The sequence below is a fragment of the Schistocerca americana genome, chromosome 5 (assembly GCF_021461395.2).
Source record: "Schistocerca americana isolate TAMUIC-IGC-003095 chromosome 5, iqSchAmer2.1, whole genome shotgun sequence".
Classification (NCBI taxonomy): Eukaryota; Metazoa; Arthropoda; class Insecta; order Orthoptera; family Acrididae; genus Schistocerca; species Schistocerca americana.
In genome coordinates this window covers 386,549,454-386,571,693 of record NC_060123.1, presented here as the reverse complement: position 1 = coordinate 386,571,693, position 22,240 = coordinate 386,549,454, and the positions used below count along the sequence as shown (strand labels likewise).

Genomic DNA, 22,240 nt, shown 5'->3' with positions numbered 1-22,240 from the left:
TGTAAAATAAAAATGTAATCAAGTCAATATTAAGCTAGCAATATGAGATAAGCAGTAGTTATTCAGTATAATTAAATAATCAGCAGCTTCTTCTTTACTTTTTTTCTTTTCAAAATAGCACCTTCCTTTCTAATTTCCTCAGCTAAATTTAGTTGGCATTGACATAATTAGCTTTAAGCAGTACAATGATAGCCTATTGTCAATATAGTATTTATATTAAGTTTCTATGAGTTGTTTGTTAATGTATACCTTGATTCCTTCCACATCCCCACTCATAATTCTCATAGACATGATCCACAGAATGCAATGAATTAATGGCCAACCATAGTGATATTTATCATGAACAGCAGGTATAAACCACAGAAAGCAAAGTTTGTTGACAATGAACATTGTTATTTTTTTATGTAGCTAACAGGTATCTTCAATCAATTTGTCTAGATTATCACATAATTTCTAGGAGTAGTGGCTAATAAAGGTTTTGATTTTCATTTAAATTTAATGGAATTACCAATTTCTTGATTTATGTGTGATGCAAACTTGATAAAGACGTTAACACTAGAATACACAACCTCACTCTGAACACAAGACAAGAAAGTAAAGTCTGTATGGATATTGGCATTGATCTCAAACAATACATCATATAAAGAGGAGCATAAGTGTCAAAGGAAGGTGAAAATTGTAAACAAAACGTGTGCACTGAAATACTGAATCATACAGGCAATGAAACCAAAGAGCAGAACAGTCTCCTGCTTGCTCACAGCCATGATCATAACTTTGCCAGTATAATGAATGATTTTGTCCACCCAGGTTACCATGTCTCATCAGTTTACAAGCCTTGCACACTGTTAAAGGATGTGGTCTCAAATACAGACCAAAGGATGAAAGGTTTTTTTTATAAATGGTGCTGTCATCATTATTGGTGGAGCAAATGACACCAGAAGAAATACTAAGGGCTTTAAAAGTGCTATTAATGAATTTCTACAGGGAACAGTTAACACTAGAAGGAATGACTATACCAGGCATGGCATACATTTAGTTATGCAAGGAAAAAAAGAAGCTGTGCAGACATTTGAAGCATATAGTCCAGATCAGCTCGTCTGAGCCTGAAGTAATTAGTGTTCATTGTAAAAATACAGGCTGTTTCTAAAATGAATGTAAAAAATGAGAGTACTGGTAGAGTGGGTCGTAACAAGCAACTTTCAAATAGCAACTGATGTCTGCATCCCTTAGCATTCAGCACTGGCCATCATTTAACAGTGTCCCGCACCGCCACAAAGGTAGGCATACAACCTGCCACCTGAGTCAAAACAATGGCAGGTATTCTGGGAGGGAAAACACCATACACTTTCATGCGGCATTTGCTGGGACATGTACATATTGCATTTGGCAAAGCAAATGCATGTTTGGTTTGATGTTGCATGGACTGCAGCACCTGTGTCCACTGCAGAGTCAGGTCTGCTTTACATCAGTGTGTCCACAAACAGGGACACACTTGTGCTTGGTGCTGTGCTGAGCATATGGGAAAGGGTACACTTTTCTTAGGAGAAAGGGGTAGGCATGTACTGAGCTTATGGAAATGCTCTCACTGCTCAGTGGTTGTACGCTCAGCAGTCTCCAAATAGTCGAGTACCAGATCCATGCATGTTCACCGCTATCAATAAGTCCCTGAGAGAGAGAGGTGCTCTTGAAGTGAGCTGTCCACTGAAAAGGTGTCCTAATGGCCTTCATCAAAACCTGATGCATTCATTTTGTGATACAGATGCAAAGGCTGGATGGAAGTGATTGTCAATGCAAAGTGCACACACTGGAGTTAGAAGAGGAGGCATTGGCACCGCTGCAAAACACACTCTCCAAGGACACACAGAGTGTTGCTTGAGAAATGGGTGTAAGCGATTCCACAGTCTAACATGTGTGGAATGAAAATGATTTGCAGCCTTACAACCTTCAGAAAGTTAAAGCCCTTAACCCAGAAATTTTCCATGTTGCATTGATTTCTGCAAGTGGTTTTTGCAGAAGTGTGCTATTCAACCTGAATTCCCACATTTTGTATGTTTTATGGATGAGACATTCTTTACAAGAGTAGGTGTGTTGTTAAACGGCCACAATAAACATGTGTGGGCACAGGAAAATCTGCACACCATCTTCGTTTGTGGCCAACAAGAGTGCTTCACTGTCAGCATTTGGGTGCACTGGTAGGCAACTGGAACATTTGCTACTTAATGTGTAACTGCACACATGTTACCAACGTGATGGTGCATTTTTGCACTTCATTTGGGTAGTGTGAAATCATTTGGATGAGACCTTTGGTGAGAACTGGATAGGGCACATTGGGCCAGTGTCACAACCTGCATATTCCCTTGACCTGACGTGCTGGCAGCAGCTGAAATCTGTTGCTTATGGAACATCTATCAAAACAGATGAAGAGCTTATAGCGCAAATTATGGCAGCCTCTGATGCAATCCCCACTACGGCAGGGGTGTCTGAAAGGGCGTGACAATCATTGCCACACATTCAAGCAGAGGTTGTAATTCTGAGCAGTTTTTGTAACTGTTTGCAAATAAAGGTCACGAAACATCAATCCCATCACCTCTCTTTATCTTGCTGGCACAAAGAAATTGAAAATGTTGACCTACAGATCTGCTACATCTTGACTCAGATGGCAGAATGTATGCCTCCCTTCACAGCAGCATGCAACACTATTGAAATGACACCTAGTTCTGAGCGTAAGAGATGCAGACACGGGTTGCTACACGAAAGTTGCTTGTTACGACCCACTCTACCAGCCCTCTCATTTTCAACATTCTTTTTAGGAACATCCAGCATATTTTGGGTCTGTTTTTGTGGCAACTAAGCCAACAGCACCAAAAGCAGGGGCTGACATTGCAGAAATTCAAATATCTACCTAGGTCAGATAGATCTCAGCACTACGGACTGAGCTCTAATCAACCAAACGGGTCCCAGAATCATCACGAACTGCATCAGCACCAGGCCAGCAGCCGAGATGAAGACATGGGCCACAATCTTAAGATCCAGGAAGCCTATAAGCCTATACAGCTACTGGGTCAGGATATAGTATTTATTTTTTTACATACAGGAAGGAAAAAAGACAAAATAGTAAATATGAATATCAAGGTACACATTTCAAACATTGGAATCCTACATCAGAGAGGTCAGAATACTGTAAGGAAAGCAGACTAGATAGAAATGCTTACTGTTTCTGAGTCCCCAACATTTTCATTATTGCAGTGCGTGATCTACAAGAAAATGAAATATGGACTTACAGTGTAACTGGTTTCCAAGGAACTGATTCTTTTGGTAGAATGAAACATAAAGGTGATGCAAATGCTATATTCAACAGGTATTTTCAAGCAGTACAGAAATGTTTTTTTTTAAGACAGCCGCAATGGAGACTATGTTATAGGGACATAAATGCCTGATTCTCAGATTACACAGATCCCCAAGTGCCTTTGTAGACAGATTTCTTGAAGAACTAGATGTGTTTCTTCTAAATGCAGTGAGGCATATCCCATAGATTGCAGTGGCAGGAGGCATTAGTTAGCACTTTAACTGAAAATTCTTTTACTAGGCAGCTGTGTAATCCAATCAGCACTCCCAACTTAAAAACTTTGTTACATCAAATATACCATAGAACATGATGTACGTACAAATTATAAACACTGTAATAACAGAACACTATGGACTGCTAATACACACAACTGACAATACAGAGCACTAATGATATTTTCATGGAAGTCAGACTGACACATGCATCAAATATAAATTAATGGCATACAATGCTTGAAGTAGAAAACTGGTCAGGCATTTACACTTCTTGTTCATTAAACAAGAAAGAAAGTGGGGACAGCAAAGACTGTCTGGACTTACATAAATACACAAAGGAAAGGCTCATCTAGTATAGGGCATAGAAATATAACTAAGAAAGGACAATTTCTCAGACCTAAAGGACATCTGCTCCATTTTCAACTAGCACTATATACTTATTGTAAGCACACTGACAGGATGTAGAGCCCATAGAGTGAAGGAAGAAGTTAACACTGCTGAAGTAACAGAAATTCTGTTTCTGTTCCTAATAGTTGACCATGAAGTAGCAAAAATTACAAATCTTTTAAAAGGTAATAGTACAGAAGGACCAGATCATATATCTTCTAGGGTAATTAAACATTGTTGTCAGTATATGGCAGTACCTTAACTTTTCTAATCAACTTAACTCTGGAGCAAGCTATTTTTTTGTGAACTCTTCAAAAAAAAAAAAAATATATAAAAATCATTGCTTTATATAAGGGAGGTAGCAAAATGGACTCATAACCATTACTTCTGCCTGCAAAAATAATGGAAACTAATGAAAATCAATTAAGTCCATAGACAGACACAACATTCTAGGTGGAGCATAGCATGGTTTTCCAACAAATAGGTCAACTGAGACAGCAGTTGCTAACTTTGTATCATTTATTTCAAAAGTGTTAGATGAAAAAACAAGTTTTTAGTTTGACCTCTATAAAGCTTGTGACTGTCATGTCACATTCATGCAGAAAGTTCACCATTATGGTGTAAGAGAAAGTCACCCAATCATACAGACCTTTAGTAAAACAGAGTGAACATTGTTCTGAGATAAAATTAAAATAGATAACACTGTTATGAATACTTACTTTGGGTGCCATAAAGTCAAGTATGGAGCATCAGGATGTAGTACCTGAACCATTACTTTAAATTCCTTATGTAAATGACTTAAACAATATTGAAAGGGGCAAAGTCATCACATATGCTGATGAAACTTATTATTTACTGCAACTCAGTTGATAAACTTCAAAAACTTTGAGTATTGGAAAAAAAAAAAAAAAAAAATGTACACGAAGGCAGATTAGTCCATACTCATAGCTTTAGAATCAGTCTTGGAAGCCCAGACATACAAAAGGCAAACAGTTACAAGTTCCTGGGTGTGCTAGTGGACAGTTACATGAATTGGAAAACTCACACAGGTAAGACCTGCTAAAAATAAGCTCTGATATATTTCTTATTAAGGAAAAATATAAACAAAGACACTTTATAAAAATGTACTTCAGTCTCATATATCCACACTTAGCTTAGGCCTACTTCTTTCTGGCCTGTGATTGTGCAGCAAATTTGTGTATATAAAGCTTGTTAAAACTTCAAAATAAAGTCATATGATGCAAAAAGAGAATATATCCTATAATTTCTCGCAGAGATAAAATTAACACTTTCGAGGCAGCCCTCAGCAACTGTGGTAGAGGCAACCGCATGGCAGCTTTTAACACATTTATGACAATCACAGCATTGTAACTGCAAAAGCAATAAATTCTTGTTATGTGTCATTTGAAATGATGAAACCAGATTTAACTATTTGTAAACACTGGATTATGAGATACTCATAGTAGGAGACAAACAGTCTTATTGAACCTTGTTTTTATTCTGGAACAAAAGAATTGTACATGCCATTAACACACAATATGTCTAGGTGTGGTATGTTTTAAAACACTTCAGCATACAAAAAGCTACATTACAATTTGGAAACCACAAGAGTGTTTCTTTTTGGAACTTTTTCCCCTACTGGCTCTTACAGACAGATAAAAGCAGTGTGGACACAACAGCGTGCAAGCCGCTGTATTTGAGTACAGATAGGTCAGAATTTAAAAGCTTCATGGCAGCTCAAGGAAGAGACCCTTCCTTGTGCTTTCTAGGTGGTCACTGTAGAGGGAAGGAAGCACAATTGCAGCTATGAAGTTTAATTCACTGCATGAGCAAGACCTGGGTGCTGTCCATCTACAGTGTTACTTCACAAGTCCTACCGGGAACCTGTACAAAGGTGTTAAAGATTTCCAGATATTAACTATCCCAGCATTGTACACATTTGAAATCATTCTTTTCATAAAATAAATGATACTCATTATCACATAGAATGTAAAGGTTTAAAATTAATGGATAAAGACCCAGTAGGTGCAGGCAGTAATATATTCCCCCCCCAACAAGATTCAATCCAACATAAAGAATATCAGTGTGCTGTCTGGCTTCAAAAATAAATAAAACAGCACATGACTCTGGTTTGTCCACACATCAGTACGGAATACCTACATTAACTTTGTGACAGGAGACAGTCATGCATAACAAGTTAATAGCTTACAAGAATGCTCATTGCAGTTGTTTTTGTTTGCCAGCTGTACCAAGAAAAGTGCTTCGAATATAACACTGAGTGGTGCTTTGATTAGTTCTATTTCCCTGTTAGCTATGATATTGGTTTTGAAGTTGTTGCTATTGATATTACATCAAATGTAATTTACATTGGAGAGAACAGCAGTGAAATGTGGTTTCTCTGAGTAGGTTTTACATCCCTCACCAACCGTATTGATTAAGTTTTTCTGTGGTTTTCCCTATCTGCTGAGGCAAATGCTGCAATTGTTTCTTTGAAGATACTTCATTTCCATGTCATTGTAGCATGTGCTTTGTTGTACATATACATATATTTGTCTTAACATCTATGTAATCTTTTTACATTTATATGCAATTACATTTTTGAATAGGATAGTTGCTACTCACCATACAGCAGAGATACTGAGTCACAGATAGGCACAACAAAGAGACTGTCAGCAAAGCTTTCGGTTAACAAGGTCTTCGTCGGACATAGACAACATACAAACGCACACTCAATTGACCAACGGCTCATTTGCTGACGGTATTTTTTTTGTTCCTATCAGCGACTCAGCATCTCTGCTATATGGTGAACAGCAACTATCCTTTTCATAATATTGTTATATTCCAGCCTGGATTTTCCACTGTTCAATTACATTTTTTGTAATGTATTTCTTAACATGTCTCATACTGTAATTACAATGGTTCGTGGCAAACAAATAAATACTGCCTTACAGTTAAAAATATCACAGTTGTCATTATCAATAAACACAAGCATTGTCAGATAAGCATGAAAATTAATGGACAGTCTGGATGAATGTAACAAGTCAAAGAAGATAATCAACAAATTATTTCCCATACGACACCATTACTTAACACTTTTGAATGCCATGCCCGTAGTATTACATTGCATTCACTGCGGGAAAGAATACCATGCCCATAGTATATTAGGCACCTTAAGTGAGGGCTGCCACTCCTGTAATATTATGGGCATAGCAGTCCTCACCAAAATGTTCTTCCCAAAATATTACAGGCATGGCGTTCTTTCCAACACTGAAGGTAACTTAATACTACGGGTACGACAGTCAGTGTTAAACACATGGACAATTCAGGGAGATTGTAAGATCTGCTATTTTTTTTACTTATTACACTGTTAATATGAAAACACTAATTTGTAAGGTTACTTTTCTTTACAATGGTTAAGTATTTATAGGATAATGTACCCACAATGATCAGTGAAAAGCAATAACTAGTTGGTGCCAACAATTTAAAAACAAGCAAACTTTTAAAGAAGCACTCTTGTTAGACTGGTAAAATGTCTTTCCACCTAAATTAGGGAGTTCAAAAACATTGGAACCAAGCCCACTAATTCCCTTGTGGGACGAGGGCAGCCATAGTTCATTTTACCCTTCAACTATGCTAAAACCAAGCAAGGCAAAGAAATACCATTCTTACCCCTTGAGCAGATATATGAGGGTATGTCATTCTCGAAAACATGCAGTTACACTAAATGCAACACTTTTCATAAATCTAAAGAATCATATAAAAACTTGCAAATTTGCTAATATTCAACCTATCTCTTCGAAAAATTATGTTGTTAAGCATGATGATAAAAACTAAACAAGATTTAGATAAAGGTACTGCAGTGCCAACATAGTACTGCATTGGAAAAAAAATTACAGAATGGAACAATTAATCAAGAAATAAATATTTAATACTGTTTATTAGAAACATGTTTTTCAAAAAGAAATTTACAATCAGTGGCCAGGAATGTAGTACTAAATGCACACTCAGTTAAATGGTCAAGTGCAATATCTTTACAAGATCATGTGCATTGATTTGCGTAAAATTAATAAAACACCAAGTACCGCAACAGTTATGAAATTCTCTCACTGTCTAAATTTCATCTCCAGAATATAGGTTCACATTATGGAATATAGATCTTTCAAAAAAATATTTACAAAGTTTTAACAGATTATAACAATGTTATCCATTCACACAACAGTTTTCTGCACATAAAACTTAGCTGTCATAAATTAAACATGAAAGAATTCAGTTTGTACGAAGTTGGTAATCACCATTCTGAGTTATATACCTAACCCAAGGGAGCGCTTGGTAACCACTCTTTTCAATTATCTTAAGATAACGTACTTGTATTCCAGAAGTTGTGAAATATGGAATTTCAAATTTGACTTGAATAGGAGGCTTTCCTTCAACATCTTCGCCTTCAACACTTGGAAGACCAAAATGTGCACGCATGAGATACTCTTTACCACCAGGAAATGATTTGACAGTCCAGGTGATGGCATTCTGCTCTGGAGCATACTTCACACTCCCTATCGTTGTCTTGAATTTTGGTGAATCTGCATCAGCAGGCACAGGAATAACAATTTCAACATTATTTGCAGTGGATCTCCTTTTGAACTGTGACTTTGCTTTAATCATATATTCTACCCGACTGTGTGCATGCCTTTCAATAACAGATTCAATCCAAATTAATGGCTTCACGTGTGTATTTAAACGATAAGACATCAATTCAAATTCTCCATCTGGAGGAATGAAAGATATTGTACGATCATTCTCAAACCTGGATAAACGAACACACTGGTGAAATTTGACATCTTCCAGCTCTACTGACTTCGATTTACCTCTACCTGTGCTCTCAAAAAGAACTTTATCATTCAATCCAAGTCTCAACTCTGGCATCCCAGATAAGTACACCCTCATTTTTATTGCCCCCACTATTTCACTGCGGAGGACGTTTCCATTAGCATTTGCCAGCAAATTAACAGATTCAATGACATCCAAAAATACTTCGTTCTTCCTGTACTTTATACCCTCAGATCTCCATGACACTGCGTTTGTGACAGCCATAGGAATCCTAGGTTGAATTTCAAGTTTATGGCCTTCTTGTGTTATGTATTCTTGAAGAATTTTACTATCCGTAGTTTGTGGATAGCCAAAATCTATTAGCTCATCCAGCAACTCGTATATTACAACAAAATTGTCCCTTATACTTTCCTCTTCTAGTTCTTTGAAATATTCGATCATTACCTGCACTATTTTATGGAGAAAAACAAACACCAGGGCTATGTTAGCATTCTTCTTAGTGGTGGAAACAATATACAAGTTGTTATATTTTATATAGGCGAAAGTACATTCTGTTGTTTGTAGTATTGGTGTCAGCATTCCTTCTTCTTCTTTCTCCATAAGCAACGGCATAAATTTCTCAATAACACCAAGGTCTATGTCGCCTCGATAGTTCCTCGATATGAGAACTTTGCCTTTCACATCGAGTATATATACAGAAGACGACGACATTTTCTGTGAACTTCAATATACTGCTTCACAGTCACACAATAATCACATTCAACACTCCCTTTACAACTCGACACACACATAAAACCAAACAACTCCACACCTGCAAAGACACATTGTACGAATGCTACTCTTGTATGAAGATCACAGGTCACCAACGATAAGCAGACGACAATCCGGTCGGTTGACACAACTTTGTAAAACATTAAGACGCCGGGGGAAAAAAAGTTGCGGAAAGTTATCGTCAACGAACGTTTCAATAATTTGGGTCTGCTGTTTTTCGTTACTAGAAAATATCTTTAAGCTATAACAAAAAAACTTATTTAGAGATGCGAGAATCACGCGTTGCTACCTTGTTTTTGATTGTCACTTTGCGACTGCTGGTGAATGTGAATGTGTCAAGAGCAGCATCTGTTGACATGATGTTGATGATGCAGTTTATTCGGAATTGAGTCTGTAGTGCGTCGCTAAGCCTGTTGCAAAGTAAACGCTTTTATGAAAGTTTCCTAGAGGCACATATATACTATGATTTCAGTCGTTTACAGATTACCTGCGTACAAAATTCTAATCTGAAAATGAAGAAAAACTTATGTTGTCATTTGGGCATCATATAAGAAACTAGTTTATTTCAGTGTTTTGCAGCGAGTGGTGTTCCTAACGCCATTGGATTGTGGAAAGATGGAAGGCAAGGAAAGAAACGAGCACATTCTTGCTTTGAAAGGTAACGGATGGGTTTTATGGGTTGTTAACAGAATAATGCGAGTATCCGTATAATTTGCTTACGGTGATGTAGGATATGTGAAAATTTTATGCACCGTTTGATTGTTTTCTTTTCAAATGCCGTAAGCTTCCATCATAATCTTAACACGTTCCGCATTTTGCATACTGTATTGTCAGGGAGTAAGTTAGTTTTGTTACACTGCAAATTACTGCGTTTTGATGGAAGTCGCTCGTTTTAGGAAAATTTGTGTGTTTATTCACCCGACGACAATTCAGCACAACAGTATAGGACAGTTAAATTCCAGAAGTAATAATATATGTATACCAAGTAGGTGAAGATAGGGCAGGAGACCTGACATAACCTTATCAAAAAACCGTCTTAACATTCACGTTAGCAAGTTGGGAAAAATCTTGATCGCGAATTTCGGCCAGACGAAGACCTCCCTCCTTCCACAAGCGACACCAATGCTTCAACACTGCCGTAACGACTTCGCTTTGTATATAACTAAGAAAGTAGGTTACATGTAACTAGTCTACAACGAGCCAACATATTACACAAAAGTATATTCAGTGATATATCTAGACCATGAAACTGTTATGTTGCACTTCTGAAAAAAATAACAAATTTTATTACACTTCCGAAGGGTATATACATGCAAACACCCACATTATATCCATCTCAGCTACTCTTGCAGCTGGCACCATACTCTGTGGAGATATGTTGCATTGTATTTGAAACAGGAAATCAGAATTAGAAATATTTTTGTTCAATTACGCAAACACAACATAGATGGTACATCTGATAAGATTAAAAAGTACTCAACAGTAAATGAGGGTCTAGTATTTTTTCAAACTAAGATATTCACTTATGCTTCAAAAACACTTCCTAGCAAGAAATGTTTTTAACTCTGCTCTAAAAGAGCTGTTTCATTTTCGTATATCTTTATGTATGATGGAAGTGCGTTATAAAGTGCAGTTATAAAAAATGACACCAAAGCGGCTCACACACCTAAGTAAAAGTTCTTCTACATGGAGGGAACCAAAGGTTGTGTGTGTATTTATTTATTTGTTTGTTGGTCCTTTGAATCTTAAACAGTGTAAAAGAGATACTGGACCATTAATTACTATACACTTTTCTTGACTCTTACGTATGGTGTACCACCATTTTAGCAAAATTACACAATATATTATTGCTCTACATGCTTCACAGAGTCAATCTTAATTTGTGCTACAGTGTCTTCCACCCCATCCCCCCCCCCTTCCTCCTCTGTTTCCAAGATACACCTTTACTGTATTGAAACAGTGCTTGGCCCAGTAATTCTTCATGGTTGATTTTAAATTGTATCTGTTCATTACTGTTCTTGTGGATTGGGGTAATGCATTATACAGTTTGATGCTTGGAGAGTGTATGCCTTTCTGAAGAAGAGCTGTATTTTTTCATGTATTTGTACATCATTTATTTGCGTTGTGTGAAAGCTGAGTCAGATTTATTACGGGTGATGCATGGATTGCTGCTGTTTCATTTTCTTTTGTAATAATTATATTTTCTGGTATATAAATACATGGAAATGGTGGCATGTCATGTTTCCTAAATAGTGGCTTACATGTTGATTTTTGTCTATCCCTTCCATAGCTATAGTAATTGCTATTAGTTTGCGGGTCTCCATATTTAGGTCTTCTCATAAACATTTGTGTGTGTATAGGGAGGTTACAGGGGATTACAGAAGTATCCAATTCCACCTGTCAGCTTTGACACATGACGTCATCAATATGGCGGAAATGGCTATTCTTAGAATAGCATGATGTCACTACGGCAACAAATACGAAAATATGTATAAATAAGACAGTAACATTTCCCTCCAAAAATACAATCAAACTAATGGGGCAGCCACAAGAACTTGAGGGTTTTAGGGAGGGGGCAAGCTAAATATAACAGTAAAAAACACACACACCACAATTCCAAATCACACAAAATGACTAAAAAAAAAAAAAAATACTGGAATCGGACACTTCCGTTTATGTATGTAGGTAAATTGCAGCTGACGAAACGAAAACCACAAAAACATATATACCAACCAAAGTAAGTAGGTACACAAATCTGTTATCCAGCAATGGTAAACACAATATGCCGATCACACAGTCTCTCAAGTAGCAAGCATACACTTCTCAAACCGGGGACTCATCTGTATGGAATGCCATGTGTTGTCCCACCTACAAAGCCACATATACTGGTCACTGGTCCAAGGCGCAGCAACTTTGGTCAGTCTTATATCTTCTCCACAAACATTAACACTTCACACTTGCAGTTAAAGGTAATAACTGAAGGAATTTAATCTTGCTCAATATGTTGTCCCCATTGCAACAAGCAGGGACCTACTCATGAACTTCATTGTCACATCGATAAGTAACTAAAAACAAAACATAAAATTAAATCTCCAAACATAAACAGCACACAACAGTAATAATTCCAAACCTGAGAGCTGATCTATTGTGTATAACTGCCAACATCAAAGTAACTCACTAACGAACCACAACAAACTCTTCCAATATTAATACCAAATCAGCTCTCAAGGAGTTCAGTATCTCTAACACCACTTACAAATATTAGGAACATAAAAATCCTGCACTAGGGTGTGCCACTGCATACTCCAACTCACTCTCTCTCTCTCTCTCTCTCTCTCTCTCTCTCTCTCTCTCTCTCTCTCTCTCTCTCTCTGCAAACATGATGATACGTTTCAAATACACCACACCTCCATTACATAATTTGGTAGATCTTTTGTGCCAAAATTAATGTTGTCAACATTTGTAAGGGCGATCTCCTGCTGTTCTTGTGTCCCCCCCCCCCTTCCCCCCCCCTTCCCCCCCCCCTTCCCCCCCCCCCCTCCCACCCTCCCCCCCTTCGGATTGCTTGGCAGTGTTGTTATCTTATCTTTTCTTAGCAGTTTTGCCTTTGCAATTACCTGTCAATATATTTTCTTATAATTTTTCAGATATTCTACAAACAGGGTGCCTTTATGCCTTTTTTATTTGAGAACTGAGACTTTTTAGAGTCCTACTGGAAAACTTAATGCCTGCCGTATCTAGGTACTAGATGTAGTGGCCCCACATGAATGGGCTGTGGTTAGTTCCTTCAGAAAGCACATTTCAAAACTGGTCATGAATACTAAAGAGAAAGCATCTTTTATTATACATACAAGAGAAAGAATTGTATCAGGGTGTGAAAGCACTTCTAACATAACTAGCCTATTTTTCTGCAGAGAAATTCTCCTGTGACACACACACACACACACACACACACACACACACACACACACACACACACACAGAGAGAGAGAGAGAGAGAGAGAGAGAGAGAGAGAGAGAGAGAGAGAGAGAGAGAGAGAGAATATACACTTGTTTCATAGGGGTAGTTGGAATTGTAATGATGAGTGCATTATAATAATATAGCCCTATTGTAAAAAGACTTTCCGTTCTATTTGTTATTCTTATGAGGCTATTTATAAGAAGGAAACATGTTGAAGCTGTGCAGTATGCTAAGAAATAGTTGCTTTGGTACAGATCCATTCACAGTGTTTATACTGAAGTCCTCACAGGCAGTTATAGTGGCCTTTTCCAACAGAGACTGATATATTAATGAAAGTGTCTTATTTCCAGTTAAGTGACCTGCATATTGATATTATTATTACTACTTCACCCAGGTCCCCATGTAACTCTAATGCAGCACCTTCAAAATATTTTTTAATACACAACGTCACACCTCCTTTTATATTTAGCATTCCTAGAGAACTGACCAGCAAAATTGCAATGACTAATAATAACAATACCTATGTCTACAGTGTGTTCATTTCAACTGAAGACATTGAAATATCTCAAAAACTACACATTGGATAAAAAAAAAGTTGTAATTCCTGTTTGTCTCGAATTGTGTCATCCAGTGATACCACACTTGACCCCCCCCCCCCCCCCCCACACCACCCTGTGCATGTATGGTGAGGGGCAATTTTGAAATTGTCAGTGGGAACCACTATTTTTTTTTTTTTTTTATTGCAGATTCTATGGCAGAATCTACAGATGTTTTCTCTGAAGCATTTTCTTCATTTTACCGTAGATTGCTCTTTCACCGAAGAAATAGAAATGGGTACACAGTCGTAATTTATGGCGTGCTACTCTGTGGCCCTTGAATATCCAATGGCACATGGGACCCAATCTCCATGCTGTGAGGGTAGGACAGGCCAGTACTTCATAACTTCTAATTGGAAACCTCTTTCACAACATTGTATTTCTAAACTTATTGAACTTTGGACTACTTGATTCATCAGTGTGGCCATGGTTTGAGGCAAATAAACTGTCCTTTTCCTATTGTAGTATGTATTTAAACGTAGTACTACCAGCTCCTGTCCACTTAGTGATCTCTTTTAAAATAACAGTACACAGGATAGAAGCATATCTGGAGGAATATCAGCACAGGCATTTCTGATGCAGTCAACCATGTCCTCAGAGCCTGTTGACACTTGCTGGTACACCTTATCTTTTAAATGTCCCCACAGAAAGAAATCCGGCAACATCAGATCCGGTAGCCTAGCATGCCAATTAATAGGGGCACCTCAGCTGACCCACCAGCCTATGTAATCAAGGTTTAACACATCCCATGCTTTAATTGCGTAATGCACTGAGCAACCGTCATGCTGAATTCACATATGATATCAAACATGCAGGGCAGCATCCTGCTGTAGTACCAGTACGTCCTGTTCCAAAAACATTTGATATTTCCATCCATTCACTGTGCAGTTGATAAAATATAGACCAATGAGTTTGTTCCCCTTGATGCCACACTGTATGTTAACTGACCAAGGACATTGATGGTCAACTTGTCATAACTGGGGGGAGGGAGGGGGGGGTCTACACTCTAACAATGCATGTCATGCCTGTTAACAGTACCATTGTGAAAGTAGACTCACTGGAAAATAGTACTTAGCAAAGAACATGGGGGTCATTTGTATTTGTTGACATGCCCACTCACAAAACACTACCCAGTTACAAAAGTCGGTGCCTTGAAGTTCTTGATACAGTGATGATGTATAGTTGATACTTATGATGGTGTAGTATTATGACAATACTACCTATGAACCTACCGGAATAGTGGTGTAATTCTTTTGCTGGTCATTAATCCATGGGTTGTGGTGCACTGCCACTAGTACAGTTATTTCATTATCTTCTGTAACACGTTTGTTTCGTTTCTTTTTGCTGGTCTATATGCTGGCATCAGATATAAAGGTGTTCACAACCTTGTAAAAAATGAACAAGAGTGAACTTTCTGTGGAAAACACTTGGCATTTAAGGCAACAACAGCCTCAACATTTCTCCTACATTCTCTGTAAATCAGGATAATTTCATTTTTTTTCTTCTGTGATTGTAACAGTCATCGTCCACTTGCACATGTGTTCTCCAAATGAGAGATAGGTGTGCAGACAATAAACACTGTGTAAATATTGTAATGTTCAGAGCCACTATCTGTTCTAAGTGTGCACAAAATGTGAGCTCCAGTTGCAGTTTACTGCCATTTATGATACACTGTAGTTTGCTACATGGCCACAATGGCACATCGAATATGTTGGAGGAATATAATGTTGTGAACGAGGTTTCCACTTAGAAGTTACGAAATGCTGGCCTGTCCCACCCTCACAGCTTGGAGGTGTGGTCCCACGTGCCATTGGATATTCAAGGGCCATTATGTAGTACATCACAAATTACGATTGTGTACTCATTTCTTTCCTCCGATTATAGCGTCATCTGTGGCAGAACAAAGAAAATGTTTCAGAGAACATGTATGTAGATATTGCTGTAGAGTTGTAATCTGTAGTAAAAAATGGCAGTTCCCATTGAAAATTTTAAACGGGCACCCTACCACCCATGCATGAGGTGAGATGGCAGCTCGAGTATGGTATCTGTTGATGTCTCCCTCTGAGACAAACAAAATGAAATTTTTGATCTGATGTGTAGTTTCAGAGATATTTCAATAACTTCACTTAAAATGAGGGCCCAATATATCCCTGCAGCAGTGTTACATGTTACACATACAGTCAGTATTGGCATCATTAACTCAAAATTTAAGTTCAAAAGATTTATTTCTCAAAGTATAGGTATTATAGCTGAAATATGAAAACGTCTAGAACAGTTATACTAGTAACTGTTGTACTTATACTTCTCTGTGTCCCATCTATTGCTGTTTTGAGGTGGGGCACCGAAAATCCTTGAGTATTACAGATTGTAGGTACTTTTTAGATCTTTTCTTTGGTTGCATTGTAATGTCCACTGCAGCTGCTACTGATGAGGCTGGATTTAGTGCTGCCAGTAAAGTGTCTCTGTCTGCTGATGCCAGTACCAAGTCTCCAATTGCAGGCGTAGGGTCCTCCTTTGCAGTTCACTTGGCTTCAGCTGTAAGAGATCTAACACCATCTGCAGTGGGTGCTATATCTTCTTCTGTAGGTGATCTGACATCAGTGACTGTTGAACAGATATTTCACAGAATGTGCTGCCGTTTCTTTCTGTGTAGCCAAATTTGCAAAAGTCTGCCGAGACCAAATCAGGAGAACAAAGTAGGTGAGGAACATGTTCAGATATCAAATTATGTGTAGTCACCATTATGGCTACTGTAGTGTTGCTCTAGTGAAAGAGTACTTCCTTGTATTTTTTTGCAATCTACAAATGGTTCTAGTGAATCACATTAGAACCCAGTTATGTGTCTGTTTTTGTCCCCACAACGTAATCAAAATTAAATACTGGAAGCCAGAGGAATTGTCATTCCCAACCAACAAAATATTCCTTCATGAAGCCTCATAAGTCTTTCCCCACACTTTCAGTTTTTCTTGTAGGTATGATGACAGATCCATGTGTTCATATGAGTTACATAGTGGCTTCCATTGCAGTTTTCATAGTTGATGTGTATGTGCATAATATGCATGAAAATATCTGTAGCAAATTAATGTTTTCTAAAGTTACCTTCCAGTTTCTCTGTTATAGTGAAAATTGCCTTAAACTAAATGCAGTTCAAATGTAGACATTTAGATCCATTACAGATCAGTCCCTTGCCATAACCTTTATTTCTCAATCACATTTGTTGGCTTCACAAACTCTCAATCATATTGTCACCCTCCAAACTAATGCAGGTGTTGGGATAACATGTATGTTGGGACATGCTACATATCAGTCTGTCACAACAGCTAAGATTTTAGAGTGAAATTTGGAGGGGGTGGGTGGGTTGTCACTTGATTTTTGGGTTGGTAGCACTGGTGCCAGGCTAAAGCTGTGTTTGTGTTATTGGTTAAAAATAGTCAGTTTTCGTAGGATAAAGTGATTGTGCGAAGAATATTTTATGCATAAATTCATTTTTTATAACTCATTCATCTGGGCTGTTGAAGATCTTGGGATCAATGGTTTTGTTTTTAAATTGTCACATAAAATTGCATTGTGCTTAGGAGGCCATATTTTGCCGGAGTTATGTTTTTTAAGTGGAAGAATTAACTTGTCGTATTATATCGTACATCTGAATTGCTTTCCAGTAAGCCTAATTTTTGCATCTCATAAATTATGAAAATTTGTGGTACTGGAAAGTACGCTAATAGTTTTAATTAGATTTCTGTGTTTTTAAGTTGTGTTGTGGTGTGTGATAAGTGTGGTTGTTGCCACAGGGTAGTCAGGCAGAGTTGGTATGCGTAGTTGTGGGCTGGAATTTCACTGGGGCAACTGCGATGGAGGACTCAACAAGGCTCTCCCTCGGAACTGTAGGCTCTGCAGAAAAGATGGAGAATCGTCAAACAGAAGGAAAAGATTTGTACCCTTCGGGCCAAATTAGATTGTGCGAAATTTCAACTAGATAGGTTGAAGATGGAAAAAAACATCATGGGAACTCGGTTAAGGTAACAAGTAATGGGTGAAAGAGGAAACAGCTTTGCAACTTCATGTACATTTGACCTTTCTGTCTCTGGTAAATTTGACTTGTTACCTGAAGTAGGAGGGGAAGAGACTCATCTAGGTGTAGGTTACAATTGAGTTCAGCACACTTCTAGCAAAGAAACTAAGTGTAGGTTGTTATCAGTAAAGGGTATAAAGAAGAGTCTTGCTGCTAGGTAGTAGCCATGAGAGGGTGTAGGCCAGATGGTACAGGACAAATTAGGAAGAGGGAACCTGATCATAAGTATTGTGAAGCAGAGTGCTAGTCTTGTCCAACTGACAGAGGACACTGGGAATTTTTGTACAGATTTTGACTAGGAGGATCAGGTTATCTTAGAAGGTGGAACAGGGAACAGTGTCGCTAAAGGCAGAAATTACAGCAGTAGACGTGATTTTGATGAAATAAAAGTAACAACTACACACACAGGTATGACTTTTATGGAGGTCCCACAGCATCGCGGCCAGCTCTGTGTTATACTGCTGCAAGCCTTGTGAACACGGAGTTGAGCAGGCACTGCTGCTGCCAGAAATGAAATCACACATGAGTGCAGTGCTTGTTGCTACAATTGGGAGACAAGGATATACTAGCCAAAGCCTACACCTGAACCAGAGAGGGGAAGATAGGTTGGCTGAGCTTCTTTCAGAAAATGTGGTGGGGGGCACTATCACACAATGTGAGATCTCTGCGGTTATTGGTGTCCCAATGGTATCTTCCTTCAGTTAGAATCAGCATTCAGGCACCCTAGTATGAAGAAATTAAAATAACTGAAGAATCACATGAGGTGCTTAAGAATGCACAGAAAAGTAAGGCGTTTACCATACTTCATCAGAATATTAGATGACTGAGTAATAAAGTAAAAAAGCTTCTTGTTGGTTTAGAAAATTTAGAGCATCCTGTACCTGTATGAGCACACATAACCACAGTGTTAGAGAAGTTAAATATAAAAGATCGCTAGCATCTTACTCACGTAGAACTAATATGGGAAGAGGAGGAGTCGTTACATACATTAAGACAAAATTAAAGCTCAAATACATTGCGACTGGGAGCTTTTGTAGTGATTAGCACATAGAAGTGTGTACTTGTGCATTGATACTGAAAAACAGTTCACTTTTAATTGTATCTGTACGATCCCCACTGGGGAATTTTTAACTGCCTATGGGAATTTGGATTCCTTATTATGCCATCTGCCAGACAGTAGAAAGCAGTTAGTCTGTGGTGATATCAATGTAGATTTTATAAAAGATTCTGATAGGAAACCTTATTTATATCCTACAATTGAATTTCAGCAATCAACTTTCCAACACAAGCGGATAAAGATAATAGAACTCTAATGATAATGTCTTCTGTGTAGCTCAAAGCAAGGAAATAACTGCATACTCAGTGCTCTTTATGGCCAAGGTGGACAGCTAGTTAGGATAAATGAGATAGTTCTGTACATTGTAGGTACTTCTCAGTAGAAATCAGTGAGAATAATTAATGACTCCAGAACAAATCTTGTTGAAAATAGTTTGCAAGAGATGACCTGGGATGAAATTTACACACGTCAAAAAAAGTTTTGCATCACCCCGTTTCCCAGAACTCCTGAAGATAGATGTTGACTGTGGATATTGTATCACTGACACAGTCCTTTTGACTGTTCAGAGGTGTCCCAAAACCCGCCCAAACATGTAAACAACCATGCATGAGCAGTGCCTATTAGACGGATGGGGGTCAACAGCCGATCAGTTCAAGTCATTCCACCAGGAAGGAGGTACACGGCTTGTGTTGTCTGTTGTTCAACCACGCCTAGACCGTCAATACCATGGTTCTATCGCGTCCACATTGTTACTTTGCCCCAGGAAGGGCTCTCAACAATGGAAGTGTCGAGGCGTCTTGGAGTGAACCAAAGGGATGTTGTTCGGACATGGAGTAGAGACAGGAGCTAATGATGACATGCCTCCCTCAGGCCGCCTAAGGGCCACTGCTGCAGTGGATGACCGCTACCTATGGATTATGGCTCGGAGGAACCCCGACAGCAATGCCTCCATGTTGAATAATGATTTACTTGCAGCCACAGGATGCCGTGTTATGACTCAAACTGTGTGCAATAGGCTGTATGTTGTGCAACTTCACTCCTGACGTCCATGGCGAGGTCCATCTTTGCAATTGCAACACGATCCAGTGCGGTACAGATGGGCCCAACAACATGTTGAATGGACTGCTCAGGATTGGCAATACATTCTCTTCACCGATGAGTGTCGCATATGCCTTCAACCAGACAATCGTTGGAGACGTGTTTAGAGGCAGCGTGGTCAGGCTGAATGCCTTACACACACTGTCCAGTGAGTGCAGCAAGGTGGAGGTTCCGTGCTGTTTTGGGGTGGCATTATGTGGGGCCTATGTACGCCACTGTTGGTCATAGGAGGCACTGTAACAGCTGTACGATACGTGAAAGCCGTCTGACCGATAGTGCAACCATATTGGCGGCATATTGACAAAGCATTCATCTTCATGGATGGCAATTCGCACCCCCATTGTGCACACCTTGTGAATGACTTCCTTCAGCATAACGACATTGCTCAACTAGAGTGGCCAGCATGTTCACCAGACATGAACCCCATCGAACATGCCTGGGATACAATGAAAAGGGCTGTTTTATGGACGACATGACCCACCATCCACTCTGAGGGATCTACGCCGAATCGCCGTTGAGGACTGGGACAATCCGGACCAACAGTGCCTTGATGAACTTGTGGATAGTATGCCACAACGAATACAGGCATGCATAAATGCAATAGGATGTGCTACCGGTGTGTACAGCAGTGTGTACCACCACCTCCGAAGGTCTCGCTGTATGGTGGTCCAACTTGCAATGTGTGCTTTTCATGAGCAATAAAAAGTGCGGAAATGATGTTTATGTTGATCTCTATTCCAGTTTTCTGCACGGGTTCCAGAACTCTTGGAAATGGGGTGATGCAAAACTTTTTTTGATGTGTGTATAATGAACCAAATGCTGACATAGAATTTAATTTATTCCATATATATTCATAACATTATTTGAAAATAGTTTCCCACATAAGTTACTCAGAGAGGACATTAAACAGCCATGTAAAAACCCTTTGCTCACTTGAGGGATTAAATTATCTTGTGGAAAGAAAAGAGAATTGTTTCTCTTTGCAAGAACAAGTAAATATTGTGCAGTATTTGCACACTACAAAAACTACTCAGAATTACTAAGACAAGTTATTTAAAATCAAGGAACATACGCATTATGTCAGAAATCAGTAATTCAAACAATAGACTTACAGCTTTATGGAATGTAATTGAATGAGAGACAGGACAACTGACTAAAGAACAAGATCACATCACCATTGAATTAAATGAAGGGGCTATAAATCATGAGTCACAATAGCAAATGTGTTTAATAATTATTAATCATTTCTTAAATAGAGTAGAAAATATGAGGAGAAACAGTTCAACAGAAAAATCACAGCAGTATGTTGAAAAAGCATCTCTCACAGAATTCAGTCATGTGAATGTTTCACCAACTTCTCCCCCTAAATTAAGAAAACTGTACATTCCCTCAAAAATTAAGGCTCATATGGATTTGATGGTATTTCCAACCAGGTACTAAGATTTGTTCCCATATATTATGGCCTGTCTTATCAGAAATATGTAATGCATCGCTTACTCAAGGCATTTTTCCAGAGAGAATGATGTATGCCATTGTTAAACCACCGTTTAAGGAAGGTGGTAGGAGAAATATCAATAACTACTCACCTCTCAACAATAATGTCCTCAGCAAATTAAAGTTTGGATTTTAGAAGAGTTGCTGTAGTAAGAATGCCATTTACATGTTGACTCACCAAATTTTACAATCATTAAATAACAAAATAGCACTGATTAGTACAGGGTGACACATAACAGAAATGTTTGAAATGAGTAGTGGCAGCCGTGGGCAGGTGGCAGCACTGTGGGTTCTTGACAGTTAGCGAGTAAACTGTACACTATTTCAGTAATTATGGTGAAATGGACAGCAGCATGCATTAACCATAAAAATGGAGTGAGTTTCGACGTGTTTATAATTTAGGACGTTATGGTGCCATTCTG

General features: G+C 38.5%; 2 protein-coding genes across 3 annotated transcripts in view; one reads left to right on the top strand and one right to left on the bottom strand.

Annotated features, from left to right (window-relative positions):
• Positions 1 to 5,425: 5,425 nt before the first annotated feature.
• LOC124615356 (AP-1 complex subunit mu-1) lies at positions 5,426 to 9,600 on the bottom strand. The gene has a single exon (XM_047143170.1). It carries the CDS (start codon positions 9,481 to 9,483, stop codon positions 8,215 to 8,217), a length of 1,269 nt encoding a protein of 422 aa, XP_046999126.1. The 5' UTR covers positions 9,484 to 9,600; the 3' UTR covers positions 5,426 to 8,214.
• A 239-nt stretch (positions 9,601 to 9,839) lies between these two features.
• Positions 9,840 to 22,240, top strand: part of LOC124615357 (trafficking protein particle complex subunit 13) — a 218,862-nt gene continuing 206,461 nt past the window's right edge. The window contains exon 1 of one of the 2 annotated variants that reach the window (XM_047143171.1): positions 9,840 to 10,201. In XM_047143171.1, coding sequence (XP_046999127.1) covers positions 10,159 to 10,201 — 43 coding nt within the window. In that variant the 5' untranslated portion in view covers positions 9,840 to 10,158. The remainder of the gene's footprint in view (positions 10,202 to 22,240) is intronic. The other variant, XM_047143172.1, reaches the window with a different exon arrangement.

Coding starts and splice junctions, on each gene's coding strand:
- LOC124615356 (XM_047143170.1), bottom strand. CDS start 9,483: ATGTCGTCGTCTTCTGTATATATACTCGATGTGAAAGGCAAAGTTCTC.